General features: G+C 36.3%; 2 protein-coding genes across 2 annotated transcripts in view; one reads left to right on the forward strand and one right to left on the reverse strand.

Annotated features, from left to right (window-relative positions):
• Nucleotides 1–12884, reverse strand: part of LOC306860185 (ATP-binding cassette sub-family E member 1-like) — a 15358-nt gene extending 2474 nt beyond the window's left edge. The window contains exons 1-14 of the mRNA XM_079401753.1: nt 12747–12884; nt 11082–11249; nt 10024–10109; nt 9294–9391; nt 9100–9217; nt 8131–8268; nt 7978–8047; nt 7771–7867; nt 5978–6067; nt 5774–5895; nt 1669–1890; nt 1534–1593; nt 661–719; nt 465–575 (exon numbers count right to left, since the gene is read on the reverse strand). Of these exons, the coding sequence (XP_079257879.1) occupies nt 465–575; nt 661–719; nt 1534–1593; nt 1669–1890; nt 5774–5895; nt 5978–6067; nt 7771–7867; nt 7978–8047; nt 8131–8268; nt 9100–9217; nt 9294–9391; nt 10024–10109; nt 11082–11184 (1374 nt within the window). The 5' untranslated portion in view covers nt 11185–11249; nt 12747–12884. The remainder of the gene's footprint in view (nt 1–464; nt 576–660; nt 720–1533; nt 1594–1668; nt 1891–5773; nt 5896–5977; nt 6068–7770; nt 7868–7977; nt 8048–8130; nt 8269–9099; nt 9218–9293; nt 9392–10023; nt 10110–11081; nt 11250–12746) is intronic.
• On the forward strand, nt 12460–20282 carry LOC306860187 (anaphase-promoting complex subunit 10-like). The gene is made up of 5 exons (XM_079401755.1): nt 12460–13039; nt 15782–15901; nt 16010–16100; nt 16902–17022; nt 17690–20282. The coding sequence occupies exons 1-5, from the start codon at nt 12982–12984 to the stop codon at nt 17918–17920; spliced, it is 621 nt and encodes a 206-aa protein (XP_079257881.1). The 5' UTR covers nt 12460–12981; the 3' UTR covers nt 17921–20282.
• The last annotated feature ends 1635 nt before the right edge of the window (nt 20283–21917 follow it).

Consider the following 21917-nt stretch of genomic DNA (forward strand, 5'->3'; position numbering starts at 1 on the left):
ATAGCATTAAACTTCAAATAAAGATGAAATAAAATATTGAAGACAAATATATTTAGAAATGTTGCCTTGGTAACTAACTGAAAGTTTTAATAGAAATTCCAAAATTAAGTTCAAGTTGTAAAATTACCAAAACTGAAAAAAATAAAATAAAAATATATATAATAAAGCTAAATAATTTTTTTTGGCAAATTCAGAACAATTCAAATCAATGAGTCATTTCCTTATTTTAATGTACAGGCTTTTTCCTAAATGCATCTTGGCTAAGACAAAGTCCTTAAGACTTTTCATACCAAGCAACATGAAAGTAAACATTAAATATATGTACATACTGCCTACTTGGAATATCACATTGTAATGTGGTGATAAATAGGCTATTTAAGAGCTAAACGTGATGCATCAAGAAAACAAGCAACTCGTTACAGTCCTAAAGAGTGAATAATACTAGAATCAGACTGTGTACTCACGTCCTGGTCGATGATGCTTTCGATCTGCATGGGCTTCATAACGTCAGTGACGAACTGAGGGTGTGTGTACGCGTCTCTGATCTTATCGTGCAGCAGGGCTCGAACGCTGCCCTGAAAACACACACCGAACGTCATGATTCCTGCAGACTGATGTATAACGCATGCATCGACGCTCACTAACAGAGCTCAAACTCACTTTAAATTTGGGGCTGATCTTCTGTGGTTTGTAGCTCACGTTCAGAATAGGCACCTCACCTGAGAAACACAACACACTCAGTTACCACACAGAAAATTGTATGTCTGCCTGTAAAAACCAATAAACCTGTTTGTGTGTAGATCTGCTATCCTTGTGAGATAAATGTCTTAAAATGTCCCAAACCTTATTTTGACTTCTCAAAAGAGAAATAAATCATAAATGAACTAAATGTCTTTGTAACTATTATTAGTAGTAATTATTCTTTGCATTAATAATAGATTAAAGAAAGAAAATTGATGTCATGCCAGCTTCTTAGACTATTTTATTAAAATTTAAAACATTAAAAAATTTAAAACAATATTTTTTTTAAAACTAAAAATCTTTAAGACCTTTTTTTTTTAAATTGTAAAACTTTTGGTAATTTTTTAAGGTGCTTTTCTCAAACCTAGATTAATTTATACAAGTTATTTTATTTCTATTTAGCTTTTATTATTTATTTTTAAATGTGTATTTTATCTACAATTAGACTTAAGACTTAAAATAATATTTTTTTTGGAAATTAATAATAAAGAAAAATCTTTTTAATACCATGCCAACTTCTTTGGCTATTTTCATTGTGAATACCATAATTGAGTTAATTTTAAATAGAAACTAATATAAATATTCAAGAACCATTTTTTTTTATTCTTGAACTTAATTTGATTGAAAATGTATTCAGGGATATCAAAAGAACAATTACAAAAAAAAATCTCAGAAAAGAATATTACAATCCAACAAAATAGGATTAGATTTAAAATTTTCAAAAATGTTTGTGATTAAAATGAATAGTTTGCTGGAATGTTAACTATTGGACTGGTGTGTGCTGATTTTTACCTCCTCCGTCTGGTTTGAGGCCTCCTGCAAGCATTCTGATGAACGTGGTTTTCCCAGTTCCTGAAAGAGGAAAACTCGTTTAGTGTATGATAAATCAAATCACAATCACCACCAGCATCGTCTCCCTCGTCTCACCGTTCTCTCCCAGCATGACCATGATCTCAGAGTCAGTGAACTCTCCTTCTGTGATGGTGAGCATGAAATCGCCCATGCTCTTCTTCATGTTAGGGTACTGATAGCGGCACATTTTCTTCACTTCCTCCTCAGCGGCCGTCTCCGCCACTTTAAACACCAGAGACGTCTCCCTGAAGCGCAGGTTCTCTGTCGGCACGTAGCCGTCCAGGAAAATATTGATTCCTGAAGGAAATAAGAGAATGTTATCATAAAAACATAACATTTCTGACCAGGCCCAGCTCCAGAATTAAGTCACTGAGGGTGCTTCTTAAGTTAGTGAGGGTGCCCTAACTATCTATCTATATATCTATATATATATGCACAGTTGTGTGAAAAAGTGTTGCCCCCCCCCCTCCCTGATTTTTTATTTTTTTGCATGTTTGTCACACTTTAATGTTTCAGATCATCAAACAAATTTAAATATTAATCAAAGATAACACAAGTAAACACAACATGCAGTTTTTATTATGAAGGGAAAACTAAATCCAAACCCACATGGCCCTGTGTGAAAAAGTGCTTGCCCCCTAAACATAATAACTGGTTGGGCCACCCTTAGCAGCAACAACTGCAATCAAGCGTTTGTGATAACTTGCAATGAGTCTGTTACAGCGCTGTGGAGGAATTTTGGTCCACTCGTTTTGGCAGAATTGTTGTAATTCAGCCACATTGGAGGGTTTTCGAGCATGAGCCGCCTTTTTAAGGTCATGCCACAGCATCTCAATAGGATTCAGGTCAGGACTTTGACTAGGCCACTCCAAAGTCTTCATTTTGTTTTTCTTCAGCCATTCAGAGGTGGATTTGCTGGTGTGTTTTGGATCATTGTCCTGCTGCAGAACCCAAGTTCGCTTCAGCTTGAGGTCACGAACAGATGGCCGGACATTGTCCTTCAGGATTTTTTGGTAGACAGCTGAATTCAACCGACAGCTGAAACGCTTTTTCACACAGAACCCATGTGGGTTTGGATTTTGTTTTCCCTTCATAAAAAAACCCTTCATTTAAAAACTGCATGTTGTGTTTACTTGTGTTATCTTTGATTAATATTTAAATTTGTTTGATGATCTGAAACATTAAAGTGTGACAAACATGCAAAAAAAAAAATCATTCACACCACTGTGTGTATATACATGTATATATATGCTTTGATTTCGTTGAATAAACATGAGCACTGCACGTTTAAAAATCATAACCCGGCATGAGTGTTTTTATATCACTGTATTTCAGAAGGAAGCCGACTGTATTAAAAACATTTTCAATGTCATTTTGATTTTTATCTTGCATGTAATGCCTGATAAAGCAGAGTTTGTGAGCAGAGCACTGCTTTGTGTACAGCGTTACATACACTGCATATCAAAAGTTTGGGATCAGTAAGATTTTAGTTTTTTAAGGGAGTTTCTTCTGCTCATCAAGGCTGTATTTATTCAATCAAAAATACAGAAAAAAAAACAGTAATATTGTGAATTATTGCAATTTCTAATATTGGTTTTCTATTTTAATACACTTTAAAATAGAATTTATTTCTGTGATGCAGCGCTGAATTTTCAGCATTTTCAGTCTTCAGTGTCACATGATCCTTCAGAAATCATTCTAATATACTGATTTATTATGAGTGTTGAGACTGTTGTGCTGCTTCATATTGTTTTTTGGAACCTGTGATACTTTTTTCTTTGATGAATACAAAGTTAAAAAGAGCAGCATTTGTTCAAAATAGAACTCTTTTCTAAAAATGTAAGTCTTTACTATGACTTTTTATTCATTAAACACATCCCTCCTGAATAAAAGTATTAAATAATAAAAAAAAATAATAATTTTACTGACCCCAAACATTTGAATAGCATTGTATATTGTAACACAAAATTATTTTTTTTAAATAAATGTTGTTTTAACTTTTTATTAATCAGAAAATCCTAAAAAAAATATAACAGGTCCTGAAAAAAATATGAAGCAGCACAACGGTTTCCAACACTGATAATAAATCAGCATAGAATGATTTCTGAAGGATCGTGACACTGAAGACTGGAGTAATGATGCTGAAAATACAGCTGCATCACAGAAATAAATTATATTTTAAAGTATATTAAAATAGAAAACTGTTCTTTTAAATTGCAATAATATTTCACAAAATAAGTTTTTTTCTGTATTTTTGATCCAATAGATACAGGCTTGATGAGCAGAAGAAACTTCTTTAAGAAACCTTACTGATCCCAAACTTTTGAGCGGCAGTGTGTGTGCGTGTGTGTATATATATATACACACACACAGTAAATTCAAAATTGCTCTGTTGGCTGTGGAGTCAAGACATTTGCAAATATGATTAAAAGATGAATATGAGACAAAACTACAGAATGTCACATTTGATTATTAGCCGTTTCAACACATACATGTTTTACCAAATAAAAAGAACAGCACTTTTAGAGTTCATCCCACTCATTGATGTGAGCATAAGTATTGGGACAGTTGAACATAAGGCAGATATAAAAGATTAAAAGCTATTATTTAGTTGCAGATCCCTTGCACACAATCACAGCAGTGAGTCTGTGACCCATAGACATCACCAGACTCTTGCTCTCATCTTTGAAATACTTTTCTTAGCCTTTAATGCAGCCGATCCCAATTGTTGCTTGTTTTGTGGAGTTTCTGCCTTTACTCTCCTCTCCAGCTGGAGAAATTCATGTTCAATCAGATTTAAATCTGGAGATTGATTTGGGCAAACTAAGACTTTCCATTTCTTTGCCCTTATAAACTCATTGACTGAACTAGCAGGGTGTTTTGGGTCATTGTCCTGATGCAATATGAAGCACTTTCCAATGAATCTGGTGGCATTTTCTTGAATATTGGTAGGCAAGATGGTTTTGTACCCTTCCAAATTAATTCTGCTACTGTCATCATACATTAAGTCATCAGTAAAGTCAAGAGGGCCTGTTCCAGAATCAGCCATGCATGCCCATGCCATGACACCACCTCCACCATGCTTTACAGATGAGGCTGTATGCTTGGGATCATTGCAGTTCCCTTTTTTTCTCCACATTTTTGCTTTCCCATCACTTAGATAAAGGTTCATCTTTGTCTCATCGGTCCATAAACACAGTTCCAAAACTCTTCTGGCTCACCTTTATGCTTTTTTGCAAACTCTAATCTTGCCTTTTTATTTTTGGTGCTGGTCAGAGGTTTGCATCTTGCTGTGTAGCATCTGTAATTCTGTGTCAAAGTCTCCTGAGGACAGCAGATTGTCAGAGCATCACCCCAGCTTTCTGGAAGTTGTTGGTGATTTTACAGACACGTCTTTTAGGGTTCATTTTCACAGCTTTTATGATTTGTCTGTCATCAACTACTGTTGTTTTCTCAGCCGATCAGGTCATTGTTGGTTGCTGGTGTCGCTGGTGGTTTCCAAACTCTTGATTTCTCCATGCCCTTTGTTTTTGCTAGAGCTCTAATTGACTTCCTCTTTTCTTTTAGCATCCAAATTGCTTGCTTTTCTCTCAAAGTCAGCTCCCTCATCTTCATCCTGGTTTGTGTGTGTCATCATCGAATGCAAGATTCAGAATACAGAAGTAATGGATATAACTGATACGACACATTCCCTGCTTTTAATATCTGAATAATTAATACAACAGGACACAGCTGATCACTTAGAAAGACCTGTGAGGCAACTGCTCCAATACTTATGCTCACATCAGATAGAGGGATGAAACTCTAAAAGTGCTGATCATCTTAGCTGGTAAAACATCTGTATTGAATCACCCAATAATAAAATAATAAAAGGGCGATTTGAGCGGTGAGTGGATTCTAACTTAAACGCCTCTGATTCAAGAAATCAACAGATATGTCTGTGATTGGCTACACTGCTCAACGCTGCAAAGAATCTGTGCACGGTGAAATAGAAATCGATCTCCAGGGCGCAAACCATAACGCACTGGATAGTTTGCCAAATCTGCAATAAAATGCCATTAATACAGCTTTAACTGAGGGTGCTTTAGATTTCATTTGAGGGTGTGTGGCACCTTCTAGCACACCCGTAGAACTGGGCCTGTTTCTGAGCATCACAAGTAGGTTTTGGAGAGGGCCGTACCTTCTCGGACGCTGAAGGGCATGGTCACCACACCGTAAGCGCTGGGAACGCCGTACAGACAGCAGATGAAGTCTGACAGGTAATCCAACACACTCAAGTCGTGCTCCACCACAATGATGTACCTGCACAGAGGAATATGAGGTGTAAGGAGTAGTAATGAGGAGTAACAAGCAACTCTAAGAGAGTATCGGAGGAGCTTCAGACCTGTCTGGAGAGATGAGGGAGCGGATGGTGATGGCAGCTCTCAGCCTCTGTCTCACATCAAGATAACTGGACGGCTCGTCGAACATGAAACTAGAGAGAACAATGGCATTGCTATAAGTTCTGTTGTTAACTAACTACTGACCAGTACTCATTCATTGAATTAAAGCTAAATAACAAACATATAAATATTTGAGGAAAAACTTACAATGAAAAACAGAAATGCTGACATAGTTTTTAAAAAATATTTATTTAGCTTTATTTTTAAACTTAACAAAAATGACAAAAGCGCATGAGATTTCTTAAAATGGAATATATAAAATAAAAGATAAAAATATTATGAAATTATAGTAAATAGGTAATACTAAAATATCGCTGAACACTACAGGATTTTAGATTAAAATGACTAAAACTGACATAAAAAAAATTAAAGCTAAATTAATATTAAACACCAAACTACTAAATATGACAAAAGCACATAAAATTATTAAAATTAGTAACATGAAAATATAAAACAAATTTAAAGCTCAAATATAAAATATTATAACAGTACACAAATAATTCTTTAGAATTAAACTTAAGTACTAAAATTAGTCAAATTAAAACTGAAAATTTGTTTTTTTACGCTAAACACCATTTTCAATGACAGAATCACAAAAAGTAAAACAATGCAGTTGTATTTTGAAATATTTTAACTAATCTAGGGCTGTAACTAACGATTACTTTGGTAATCTACTGATTATTTAGACAATTGAGTAATCTGATATTTTTTAGTAGCAAATAGACCTAAGTGAAAACTAGGCTTTATTAATATGACTATATTTACATATAAACTAACAAATAAGCAATAATAATTGGCTTAAATAAAGTATCAAAACCAAATAATTACATGGTTTTATTGAACCACACACATATATGCCTATAATATGAACATAACCAATTTAAACCATTATTATAACAAATAGCCTACCAGCAGAGGGCGCCAACGGCCTGGTGCAGTTTCACTTTAGAGTGATTCAACGACATTTAAATCCATTTCATTTCACATGCAAACTCAGAACGAGGGTTTGAACTTTTATTTTGAAATCGCGTTGTACAACAAATCGCATATAGAAATATGTTGATATATTATCCTGTGTTGGCATAGATTTATAAATGGCTTACATTACAAATCTAGTGAGATAATGCACACTGTTTTCCGAGATAACCGTTAAGTAACCCAAACTCACAGCATATGCAGAGGAAGAGTTTAGCGCCTTACAGTCTTTATTGGAAAATTACCGGTAAGAGATTATGTGTGAACAGGACCTTTTTAAAATTCGTTCTGACATTAATATCGTTTTTATGGCGATGACATGATTACTATGAGCTGTTTACAAAGCTCCGATGCTTTTTAAATAGCTTTTCTCTGTAAATATGTGCTAGAGTGACATCTTTGACTATTGCGCCTCACAGATTTTTCAACGTGTTGCGCTCGAGACCCAGGCTTCTTTTCATAAGGGCTGCGGCTCTGGATACTATTATGAGCGTCTCGTGTCTAAGAGCAAAAACTTCTAATTGGCTAGTAATGTTAGAGGTTGAGAGTGAAAGCTGTGCTCCTCTTGGCGAACTCGAACGTGATATCAACAAGTTTTTTAGTTTTTTTTTAAATGTAGGACTATCTTTTTTTTTTGTTTCACAGCCGAACGCCGCACACCGGTGATCCGGCACGGTGCCGGAGAACTTTAAGCCCTGTAAATAACACTGAAAGCTACAGGGCTTCATCATTACACAAGTACAGATACTGAAAGACTCACATATCAGCTCTCTGAATGCAGACGACTGCGCAGGCGAATCTCTGCAGCTCTCCTCCTGACAGATCCTCAACATTACGGTCACGCAAGTGCAACAGATCTGACCAATCAGAGCACAGACAATCAGTCACATGTCACAACAAAACTATGTTATTCAATCACATTTCTAAATATATACACAATCCTGCACAAAAAGAAACGTGTACTTACCCAGCTGTTCACACACCAGCTCCTCTGTCTTGGTGTCGTCCTTCCTGCTCAGGATAGCTCCTACTGACCCCTGCAGGACAAACAGAGGATTACAACACAACCAAGCCAAGCAAATAGGACTTCAAATTTCCATCAGCTGCCGTTCATACCGACCTTAACGGTTTTGGGGATCTGATCGACATACTGCGGCTTTACGATGGCCTTTAGGTCGTCTTCCAGGATCTTGGTGAAGTAGTTCTGCAGCTCGGAGCCACGGAAATATGCAAGGATCTCCTGCCAGTCAGGAGGCACCTGGAAAAACATGCATTAATTAATTCATTATATAGTTATTCATTCACTTTTTAGCCCCATGCCAGCTATATATTTATTAACAGACAAAAACACAATAATACAAAAGGTTAAATCACATACTAATAATAATAATTCTAAAAATAAATAAAAAGCAAAAAATAATAAATAAATAAAATAAAAAAATAGAAAAATACAATGAAAATAAAATATATAAAATTCTCAGCCTATCGTGAACCTCTTGACCTAGCTATTTGCCCCACCACTTGCCCATTCTATCTCATACAGTATAAGTACAACAGTTATTCGGTGAAAAGGAATGCTTATTCAAATACAAATTTCCCTTAAATATAATCTCTTGTAAACTGGTTGGAAAATGTTCCATAACAGGCCCCCACATCTCTTCAAACATGGCACTGTCTCACCTAATCACTGCAGTTAGTCTCACCATAGGCAATATTCTGAAGATCTCTCGATACAAAAGGGAGAGTGATGGGGGTCTAGAGTGAATCCACTCAATAAGGATGCATTTTCTAATGAGTAACAGGAGCTTATCGCAGAGTAGAACCCGGTTAGTGGTTAAAGCAATGTCTTTTGCTGGCAAGCCAAGTAAAAAAAAAAAAAACAGGGTCCTTCATAAAATTTATTTTTAAAATATCCCCCATCTTCCATGCCACCCCATCCCAAAATTTTGTGATAACTGGACAATGACAAAAACAATGCATAAAAATCAAGGCTATTTTCATGGCAATCTCAGAATAATTAGAAAATGAGCTAATATGAAAACTAGACTTAAATTTGAAGTGTGCATTTGTGCGGACGAGAGAAACTCACATCGAATCTCCCCAGGTTTGGTTTCTGTTTTCCCGCCAGGATTTTGAGTGCAGTGGATTTCCCGATACCGTTAGTACCCACAAGCCCCAGCACCTCACCTGGACGAGGGATGGGCAACCTGACAAACACGAACACTCAGATTAAACGCACAGCATACTGAAGCATAACTAATGTACTGATGACTCAGATCATACCTGTGCAGTTTGAAGGAATTGGCGCAGTATCTGTGTGTGGTTTCCTTCTCCAGGTTGCTTGGCAGGTTCACGATTGACAAAGCACCAAATGGGCATTTCTTAATGAAAGAGAATTATTAAAATTAGGTTAAATGTATGATAAACTATGAACTTTGGGTTATGGAAATGATTAAGTCAGTTTAGAGAACAGTTATAAAAAATTGTATTGCATTTGTCATATTTGATCCATAAGGCTTTTATGGCTCATACAGTCTGATATAGTGAGAATATAGAGGAAAAACAACTCAGTTTTATGCACAGGCCCAAACTGAGCAGAAATATGCAATTTGGTGCAGATGATTATTTTTATATGCCAAAAAGTAAGATAAAATTCTGATGCTTATAATGTAAATCAGTGAGATCTTCATAACAGTAGAGCAGATACTGACATAAAATGATCTAAATATCACTCTATATCTCCAATAATGCACACAGTAAGATAAGATTGAAATGTTTCAAACATAAAATGCAATGCAATGCTGATTGAGAGATGAAGAAATAAACGATCCTCAGACAAATCCTTGAAGGCAAATATAATAGAGAAATAATGTCTATCATAACATTTTGCTGTCAAATATTTAGTGTACTACAGTAGAAATTACGAGTGCAGTAATTTATTTTTATTGAATACATACATTAATATAAACATGCACTGAACGGACAGAATCAGAACGAAGGGTCGTTCAGTTACCTTGATACAGATTCCACATCCAATGCAGAGAGACTCTGAGATCCAGACGATTTTACTCTGAGGTGTGACCTCGATACACAGCTTACCTGAAAAAACACATGAAAACACATAAATGACTAGGGATGTAATGATTAACCGCAAGCCGGTTGAAAATTGATTCATATATGTGACGATTCAAATCAGTTGAGATGCTAAACAAATCGCGATTCAATTAGGGGTTGGAGTTTATATGAATGCATGCCTGAGGGGAACTTCCTGTCTTTAGAAAAGTTTAGTTGGTATTTTTTCTTTTCATCTTGCCTCTGTATTATGCATATTAAAGTTCATAAGTGCAGTGCTGCTTTGTTTAGAGCGGAAACCAAGGAAATGCTTTAAGCGCCACCTGCTGGCCGAGAGTGCATCTGCGTCTCATTCAGCTCATATGCGGTTTCATTTCATGCAGATTTTTTTATGTATACAGTGGTTTCACAAAACTGAAGTCAGACCATTCTGTTTTTGCTTCAAATTTCGAAATTATACAATCTAATTTAGATTAAAAACTGCTCATGTTGCATGTGTGCAGACTCTTTGTTTGGATCATGATTAAAATGCAGTAGTTGCCTCTAATTTTAAATGGAAAGAGCACAAACAAAGCCTTATTTTGTTTATATGAAAAGATTTCTTTTATGCGTGTTATTTATATGATTTGGAGCTTTTTTTTATTTCAATTTAGTTTTGTTATTTACATTTAATTTACATTTTGTTATTTAGAAGACGCTTTTATCCAAAGTGACTTGCAAATGAGGAGAATAGAAGCAATCAAAACCAACAAAAGAGCAATAATATGCAAGTGCTATATTATTATAGTGTTATATTTCAATTTCACAAGGAAACGTGCTGCATTTTGTCCAAGCAATAATAAATGGACACATTTAATTTATAATTTGTCTTAAATCTCATTTTGTAAAAAAAAAAAATCAAATCGAATTGTGAGTTGAGTGAATCGTAACATCCCTATATATGACACCCAAAACCTGCACCGAAACTGATATCAGGTGAATTCAGCAGGCGATCCTTACCCATGCGCACCACCGGACAGCTCTTCTTGCACTCTTGACGACATTTCTTGGGCTTGCACTTGTCGTGGTTCACGATAGCGATTCTGGTGTTCTTGTCGGCCATTTGTCTGGTTTGATGTCACACAGCGGTGACGCAGATCTTCAGGAACAGAGGCGGTCTGGACCTCACTAGAATAAGAGGGAGATAAAGATTAAAACAAGCTAATAATTAGGATTGCATGATATACTCAAATAAAGCAAATGTACAAACTACATGCATATCACAACTGCTTGCATTAACTGAATAATTTTAATAGTTATAACAGATTAATAGTTTTAATAAATTAAATGGATTTCAATACATTTGAAAAGTCAGAGATTTAAGTCATAATTTACGGCCATAGAAATGTATGAAGGTTATATCATTAAGTTTTTAATTGCATATATATATATTAAACTAATTTTACACATTTAAAGCATTATTGTATAGCAAATAACAAGTTGCATACTTCAATATCATGCAGCCCTACTAATCATGAGCAATAAAGATTAATGACAAAACACTTCTTAAGCTAATAATCAGACTTGCATGATATAATGAAATGTTCTACATAAAGCAAAAGGTATAAATTTCAATGATTTAGTGCAACAACAACAAAAAACGAGAGAAACATGCTGGATATCATTTTCTGCATTTTGCATCATCACTGCATGTCACATTTTTCTTCAGTATAATACAGAGCAATCAAATTTTTAAAAAGCCAGTAAGAAACCACCTAGAACAACCTAGCAACACCCACAACGTCCATTAAAATCAGTTTATCCCTCGTTAACAGACATGGACTCATTCAAACGATCAGATATAATGGAAACCAGCTGGAGGAGAAGTCTGGAGAGCAAAACCATGTCAAAACCTGGTCTGGTTAAGTGGTTTCCTGAGTCAGAGTCAGTCAGACAGCTCACCATCTGGATGAATCAGGTTGCTGAGTTGCCATATTTGACAGTGCAGCACTAGCATCACGTGACAGCTCGTGTGTCATGATACTGAACGCATATATTAGCCATTTCATTACCAAATAGTCATTTATCAAATGCTTTCAAGTAACGTGTGCACTTTATAGTCCTGCTGGGGTATCCTGAGTTTTAATGTCTTAACCAAGCACTCAATAAATAGTAACAGTCCATACACCTTTAAATGAGAATCGAACCTGCAACCTTTCAATAGCCAGACTACATTAATAATCAATAAACCACAGATTCCCAACCAACTGGATCAGACCACTCCCTAATAGCCAACCACTGTTTACGAATAATAGTTCAGTTTAAAACCGCTATAAATCATTTTAAATTGAAAAAAATCGAACACGTGGTGCCTGTGTGCGCGTGCACGCTGTGACTCAGACGCGCGCGCTCGTGGGAATAACGATGACGCAAGAATTTACCTCAGAGACTTTCCCCCTTTATTTCACTCCGAAACCAAAACATTATTTCACTCGATCTTTCTAAAACACCTGCTTAGTTATAAAACGCTTCGTTTAGAATGAAGTTCATTCAATTTTAATGGAAATTTAATTAAATGGAAACAGAGAAGGCCTCGCGCGTAGGGCGACGATGCGCTCTTTGTCTGTCAAAATACCAATCAGCGTCTGTTTAATTATTATAAAACAGCAATAAAACACCGCTCACCTCCAGCTGATGTGAACAGCGCAGTATAACGCGTTAATAACCGGAAAATGTCTTCTTTCTGTGTGAAGAGACGAACAGCGCGTGTTGCTCCGGCGCGCACGAGACAGCACCGGGAGCAAAGATGGCGCCAGAACGCGTGACGCAAAACGGACGCGACGCAATCGAAAACTTGACGTATTCAGAGCGCGCCAATGCGGTCATATTTTACCCTTTTTGAGAAAATTATCCTAAATGTATGTTAGTTGTGGAAACAGAAGTAAGGAGACAGTGTTGTGCGAGTGTTTTCAGTGCTGGTGAGTGACTGCGGTTTTGTTTTGCGAGATAAAAGGTAACCTTCGCTGTTTTTGATTAAACTACCTTGTGCTATTGCAAAATTAAATCTAGTCCTTTTATATTTGAAAATGTGTTTATTAAATGGTAAGATATATTTGTCATGGTACTGTGTTATATAGCCATATCCCCCGTGCATTAGAATATGTCCTGCTTCATTTTTTTAAACAGGTCAAATATAATAACTTTATAATTATAATGACACATTTTTACCATGATTTACAGAAGACACTAAAATATCATTCAGTTTAACCATATTTAACAATCATTAGATGACATTAAAAAAGACTTCAAACAACTCATTTGTCAGTGATAGGTTTAAACATTTTAAATTTTTAAAAATGTAAAGCATTTATTTTTATTGTTACATACATATATCTGTTATGCTGAATGATGAATGGAGATTATTACACTCTTATTTTAACATTTGCAAATATATTACTATTATCTTGTCATTTGCAATATTATGAAGAGTTGAGATGCAAAAGCGTCTGATATTTTCTTCTAAAATGAGCATTTTTTCTCAGGCTCCTATGTTTATGTTCAGTTATTTCACTTTAATAGCAATTAAAATAACCTAATTGATGCCATTAAAGTGAAATCACTGAACCTACACATAGGAGCCTGAGAAAAATGCTCATTTAAAAAAAAAAAACAATTCGGTCGGCACTTAGAGGCTTTTGCATCTCAACTCTCTCTCTCTCTATATATATATATATATATATATATATAGATATACAGTGCCCTCCATAAGTATTGGAACAGTAAAGACAAAATTGCTCTGTTGGCTGTGGAGTCAAGACATTTACAAATATGATTAAAAGATGAATATGAGACAAAACTACAGAATGTCACATTTTATTATTAGCCATCTCAACACATACATGTTTTACCAAATAAAAAGAACAGCACTTTTAGAGTTCATCCCACTCATTGATGTGAGCATAAGTATTGGGACAGTTGAACATAAGGCAGATATAAAAGATTAAAAGCTATTATTTAGTTGCAGATCCCTTGCACACAATCACAGCAGTGAGTCTGTGACCCATAGACATCACCAGACTCTTGGTCTCATCCTTTGAAAGACTTTTCCCAGCCTTTAATGCAGCCAATTCCAATTGTTGCTTGTTTTGGGGAGTTTCTGCCTTTACTCTCCTCTTCAGCTGGTGAAATTCATGTTCAATCAGATTTAAATCTGGAGATTGACTTGGGCAATCTAAGACTTTCCATTTCTTTGCTCTTATAAACTCCTTGCCTGAACTAGCAGGGTGTTTTGGGTCATTGTCCTGATGCAATATGAAGCACTTCCCAATGAATCTGGTGGCATTTTCTTGAATATTGGTAGGCAAGATGGTTTTGTACCCTTCCAAATTCACTCTGCTACTGTCATCATACATTAAGTCATCAGTAAAGTCAAGAGGGCCTGTTCCAGAGGCAGCCATGCATGCCCATGCCATGACACCACCTCCACCATGCTTTACAGATGAGGCTGTATGCTTGGGATCATTGCAGTTCCCTGTTTTTCTCCACATTTTTGCTTTCCCATCACTTAGATAAAGGTTCATCTTTGTCTCATCGGTCCATAAACACAGTTCCAAACTCTTCTGGCTCACCTTTGTGCTTTTTTGCAAACTCTAATCTTGTCTTTCTATGTTTGGTGCTGGTCAGAGGTTTGCATCTTGCTGTGTAGCATCTGTAATTCTGTGTCAAAGTCTCCTGAGGACAGCAGATTGTCAGAGCATCACCCCAGCTTTCTGGAAGGTGTCGGTGATTTTACAAACACGTCTTTTAGGGTTCATTTTCACAGCTTTTATGATTTGTCTGTCATCAACTACTGTTGTTTTCTCAGCCGATCAGGTCATTGTTGGTTGCTGGTGCCGCTGGTGGTTTCCAAACTCTTGATTTCTCCATGCCCTTTGTTTTTGCTACTAATTGACTTCCTCTTTTCTTTTAGCATCCAAATTGCTTGATTTTCTCTCAAAGTCAGCTCCCTCATCTTCATCCTGGTTTGTGTGTGTCATCATCGAATGCAAGATTCAGAATACAGAAGTAATGGATATAACTGATACGACACATTCCCTGCTTTTAATATCTGAAGAATTAATGCAACAGGACACAGCTGATCACTTAGAAAGACCTGTGAGGAAACTGCTCCAATACTTATGCTCACATCAGATAGAGGGATGAAACTCTAAAAGTGCTGATCATCTTAGCTGGTAAAACATCTTTGTGTTGAATCACCCAATAATAAAACGTGACATTCTGTAGTTTTGTCTCATATTCATCTTTTAATCATATTTGTATATGTCTTGACTCCACAGCCAACAGAGCAATTTAGTCTTTACTGTTCCAGTACTTTTGAAGGGATCTATCTATCTATCTATCTATCTATCTATCTATCTATCTATCTATCTATCTATCTATCTATCTATCTATCTATCTATCTATCTATCTATCTATCTATCTATCTATCTATCTATCTATCATATACATGCACATATGTGTGTGTGAAATTGCATTTGTAAAAATCCTTTCAAAATAAGAATACCATGGTTTTAGTGTTTTGTTTTCATGCTTTTTTCTAAAATTCCACATTTATGTAAAATGTATCTGTAAACCAGTTGCATAATGTCAGCGTCTTTTATACTGTCTGTGGGTGTTGTTTAATTCCATCCCTTCTGTCTGTCTTCATTTTCACTCCTTAGTAACCATGGCGACGGCCACTAAAACCCCCCCAGGTGCAGATCCCAAGCAGCTGGAGCGTACAGGTACCGTCCGAGAGATCGGATCGCAAGCCGTGTGGTCGCTGTCCTCGTGCAAGCCAGGTGTGTTTCTCATTTATTCTCTGTTTTTGATCATTGCACACCTGATTAATGCATCTTTTGTTTTCCCCTGTTTATTTATTCATTCATCCGTTCTGTTTCTGTGTGAAGGGTTTGGAGTCGACCAGTTAAGGGATGATAATCTGGAGACGTACTGGCAGTCCGATGGCTCTCAGCCACATCTAGTGAACATTCAGTTCAGGTAGAGACACCATTAGACACTCTGTGACCTGATTGACCCAATGCACTGATAAATGGAGATATTGCTCAGGGTCGATTGATCTGACAGTATTTAGACATTTTGATACTGTTATTTACAGCTAATAAAGATGTGTGATTGGCTGGTTAACAACATTAATGTTTTGTAGATCAGTTACAAAATATATATATATATATATATATATATATATATATATATATTACATATTAATTCATATATCTATACATTTATTATTAACTTAATTTAAATTTTAAATCCTAGAAAAGTGGAAAGTTATTATAATTTCAAGGGATAAAATCATGTAGATTTATTTTTTGAATATATTTATAGTTTTTATAGTACACTGACATTTTTTAACTGGTTACATTATTTAGTTTGTGTGTCTGAAATATATTTTTAAAATCCTTATTCAGTAATAAATTAACTCTAAAGGCCATGAAAATGCACTGATCAATAGATACAGTATGTATGTTTTTTGAGTACTTTACTAAAGTACATTAAAAATATTTAATTTGTTTTTATGTACCTCTCATTGATTATTATTAGACTTTATTATATCATATAAAAGCATTATGTATAGCAACCATCCTGCTCTCTAGATGTTCATCAGCCACTAAAAACATATCAGACACTCTTTACGTTACATTTTTAGTAACAAGTCATGCATACTGTATTATATTTAGAAAAAAGTTAAGTTGTTTTATGATGAATATTTTAATGAACACTTTTCACAAACTGTATATTTGAATCAGAGAATGTTTCCTCTCTGTTGTGTCCTGTTAGGAGAAAAACAACGGTGAAAATGCTGTGTATTTATGCCGATTATAAATCAGATGAGAGCTACACTCCCAGCAAGATCTCAGTCAGAGTGGGAAACAACTTCCACAACCTGCAGGAGATCCGGGTAGAGACACAGCTCACGTCACAGCCATAACCTATAAACTAAAATACTTGATTGCGATTGGTCGTTTGTGGCATTTCATGGTCCATTATGTTTATGTAATATATTAAAAAATTTTATTAAATATTTTATATAATATTTTAATATCCAGAGTCATAAAAATGTTTTAAATAAAATAAACATTAACTGAAAATAAAAACTTTTCTCATTTAATTTAGTTTAAATTCTACTAAGAGGATAATTGAAATAAAAGTATTAAAAATTATAGACATTTAAAAAAAAAACTAATAGAAACTGAAATTAGCAAATTTTTAACAAATAATTAAATATTAACTATTTATTCTATGTGTGTGTGTATATATTTATATATATGTATATACATGCATGCTAATTTAAACCAGTTTAATGTAAACTATATCAATAAAATATATTAATAAAAAATAAAAGTATATAAGCTATAATAAAAAAGTATATAAGCTATAAGCTAATAGTATCTCAATGATGCTAAAATAACACTGTTTCTTCTTGCATAGAAAAATAATTAATAACTCAAATCAATATTCCATGTCCATTGATTTATTTCAGTCATATAATAAGCAGAATAATATGCATTTTCACAAAATAAATCCGTTCATTGTGACCTGAGCGTTGTTTGTGTGTGTGAGAGCAGCAGTTGGAGATGGTGGAGCCGAGCGGTTGGATTCACATCCCTCTGTTAGATCTGGTGAACAATCCCATCAGGACCTTCATGATCCAGATCGCCGTGTTGGCCAACCACCAGAATGGACGGGACACGCACATGCGGCAGATCAAAGTCTACACTCCCGTGGAGGAGAGCTCTATCGGCAAATTCCCACGATGCACCACTGTAGACTTCATGATGTACCGCACCATCAGATGACCCGAGCTTCTGCTCGAATGGACTGAGGTGCAGACTTTGCCTTCTCGTAAGACTGTTCTAGAATTAAATGGTTTCAGATGTTTTAAAATGTGTTTTGTAAAGAGAACAATTCAAAGTTCAGTTTATATAAATGCAAATCTACAGGAAATAAATGTTTCTGAAATGAAGAAATCCTGTGCTGTATCTCTTGATGCTGTATTACAGCAGGATGGATCGGTTTAGCTTGTTTTATTCAATTGTCATGGCAAGCAGATCGATCGCTCAATTGCACGCTCTTCTACGCAACTTTGTGGAAACACGGACAGGTTTTTATCAGTCCCAGGTTGCTACAAAGAGCCCTTTCTAGGAATAACAAGTTTATGAGCTTAATGCTATACAGACATAAATATTCTTATTTAAACAGCTGTAGAATATCAGAGACTGAATCAGACAAACTTAAGATGCATCAGAACATTGAAACCTGAGGAGCTGGAATTCAGAGAGGCCCCAAGGAAACAGGACAATGTCATAAATTAGATTCTGGCACCACTAGTCTGAAGCAAGCTAACTAACCAACTTTTTCACAGAACAGCTTACAACCTTGAGACAAAAGAACACTTATTGATAATCCCAATTCAGGAAGGAGACCGTCAAATTTGGGGCAAATAATCAAGACTGATGGTCAAAGAGATGGCTATCACGATTGAATTCAAGACCAAACCAAAATTCCTTTGTCTAAAGAACATGCCTTCGTTCTCCATAGAACTATACAAAGACTTTCTTTTTCATATGCACATAAAATCATCCTAAAATGACATTTCTATGCAGAACCCCATATTATGTTTGTAACCCACATATTAGACTTTTAGATATGATCTTTTTAATCATTATTGAATAGCTGAAGGATTCATATGCGTGTTTGGTATGTATGAGTTTGAAAAATCATGCTTGAAATGTTTCTTCCAATCTTTGTCAAATGCATCATAGTCTTATAGAAATCATGTTCAACGTATACTTTGCAAGAGCCTGTAAAGTTCGGACCTCTGACTGAACAGGTAACATGTTGATTTATTAGTTGGGTGGAGGAACAGAGCAACACCCCAAGCAAGGACAGTATCTAATTGGTCAAGACACCAGAAGGGAATGTGTCCAGAAGCCGAGTTTAAAAACTCAGGACATCATCAAACTCTCTCTTAGTCACCCTTCTCCTCTTCTTCTTAAAAATGCTCTCTTGGTCCTCACTCTCTCTCCTCTTTTTCTGCGTTTTGACGCTGCTCTTTCCCACGTGCCAGCTGCTACCATAATGAGAAGAAAACCACCTAGTCTCGTTACATCCTTTTATTCTTTTACTTTATTTTCTTTTCCGTTGTGAGTTTTAAGTTTTGCCACCACGCCTCGTCTCCGAGTTCAACTGGAGTCTGTGACCGCCTCAAAACTTCTACCAGCCACAACTCCATCGGCTTCCCAAGACGTCACTTCACGACTACTGAACTCTCAACCAATCAGACACTTCGGGGAACCCCCTTTCTGCAACGACAAACCCCTTAACACAGGCATAGCAAGCAAGTAACACCTCCAGGTTCTACTTGAATGTGTGTATTTAATATAAATCTTAGTCTCATTGAGAAACTCAAAGCCAGGGTTATATAAGTGATTGATGGTTGTTCAGGTCTATGCAATTGAACATATTGCTGTAAACTTAGGATTTCACATTTCCATTCTCTTAAACTCATCCTTTCCTCACTTTCTCTCTTTCTGCAGCGTGTGAATGCTTGTGTTCATGTGTTAGATTAGTTTACGTCTTAGGTTTATATAAATATAAAATCTGATTTATATTGAAAAGAGAAGTATCTTGTGTTTTGTGCTCACAAGTCAATGTCTTAATCTGCCGATCTAGTTACTGTGCTGTTTTGTATTTTAATATCCAGTGCAGAGTTTGTTATACGGCTCGTTCAGTGAATCGCCGTAACACTGATTCTGTTCAAATCTCGATAAAATCATAAATGATTCCCTTTGAGCTAAATTAAACTATTGCTTTAAATTAAATATGAATATTAAGTTTGTATTACGTTACACAGCCAAACATATTCAGTCCAGTAAGGAATAAAGATATGCTTTTATTATCATTATTATAACATATTTGGGTTAAAAGTGTAGTATACAGTATGTCAAGTCTTGCATTTAGCGCTTGTAGTTCACATTTAAACATTCAAATTTGTAGTTTGACAATAATTAGCATGAAAATATCAACAAGCATATTTAGATTATCCATCAGGTAAGAATACGGATTATCCTTATTATCTATAAGGAATATAGATCTCCTTTTATTATGATGATTAATTGAAAAACATTTTTGGGTTCAAAGTGTAAGATTTATAATATAGTTCAAGTTCAAGTTCAAGTTGAGCTTTATTGTCATTCCGCTACATGTGGGGACATGCAGTGGAACGAAATGTCGTGTCTCGCAGGACCACGGTGCTACATAAATACAGACATACAACAATGAAGTAAGAAAAAACACTATAAACCTATACACTACTAACAGATTTAACTATAAGTATACTATATATAAGTATTTACCCTATACAAACTAAAAGAATAAAGGATAAAAAATACAACTATACGAATGCTTCACATAAATATTATCCTATACAAACTAAAAAATAGAAGACGAAAAAAACAAACTGTACATGTGCAAAGAGAGACATTTGAGTCAGCAGCTGGTTGGGGAACAGTGCAGGATGATTTGTAGTGCAAGAGCATGTAAACATAACATACATATATTGCTGAGTTTTTTGTGAGATTGTGCACACGCAGCAGTGTGTGTAAGTGTCCATAGTGCACCTAGTGTAGAGTGTGAGTGTCCATAGTGCACATAGTGTAAAGTGTAAGTGTCCATAGTGCACATAGTGTAAAGTGTGAGTGTCCATAGTGTAAAGTGTCCATAGTGCACATAGAGGAGAGTGTCCATAGTGTAAAGAAAAATAAGAATAAAATAAATAAAAAAATATATAAAAGTTCCATACAGTTTTTCTTTGGTGTGGTAAGGTTTGGGGTGGGGGGTGGTCCATGTTCAGGAGGTAGGGGTTTGCATGAGGTTTCAGAGGGGGGCGGGGTGGTTTGAGTTCAGGGCTCTCACAGCCTGGGGGAAAAAGCTGTTGAGCAGTCTGGCGGAGCGGGCTCTGATGCTCCGGTACCGTCTTCCTGATGGTAGGAGCTGGAAGAGACTGTGGGAGGGATGGGTGGAGTCCTTCACGATGCTGTTGGTTTTGCTGGAGCATCGTGTAAGGAAGATGTCCAGGATGGAGGGGAGAGGGGCACCGATGATCTTTGCAGCTGTGTTCACTGTCCGCTGGAGGGTCTTGCGGTCAGCAGCACTGCAGTTCCCGTACCAGACAGTGATGCAGCTGGTCAGCACACTCTCAATGGTGCCTCTGTAGAATGTGGTGAGGATAGGTGGAGGGAGACTTGCTCTTTTCAGCCGGCGGAGAAAGTGTAGGCGCTGTTGTGCCTTTTTGGAGAGTGACATGGTGTTGGTGGTCCAGGTGAGATCCTCTGTGATGTGCACCCCCAGGAATTTAGTGCTGCTGACTCTCTCCACAGTCGAGCTGTCGATGGTCAGTGGGGGGTGGTCAACGGAGTTTCTCCTGAAGTCCATCACAACCTCCTTTGTCTTCTCCACATTGAGGGACAGGTTGTTTGTGCCACACCATTCAGCCAGCTGTGCCACTTCCTCTCTGTAGTGCGTTTCATCGTTGTTGCTGATGAGACCTACCACTGTTGTGTCATCAGCAAACTTGATGATGTGGTTGGAGCTGAACTTGGCAGTGCAGTCGTGGGTCAGCAGTGTGAAGAGCAGCGGGCTGAGCACACAGCCTTGTGGGGCACCTGTGCTCAGTGTTGTAGTGCTCGAGGTGTTGTTGCCGACACGGACTGACTGAGGTCTTCCAGTTAGAAAGTCCAGGATCCAGTTACAGAGGGAATTGTTAAGGCCCAGCAGGTTTAGCTTATTTATGAG

Source organism: Barbus barbus (genome assembly GCF_936440315.1).
Source record: "Barbus barbus genome assembly, chromosome: 41".
NCBI classification, from domain to species: domain Eukaryota; kingdom Metazoa; phylum Chordata; class Actinopteri; order Cypriniformes; family Cyprinidae; genus Barbus; species Barbus barbus.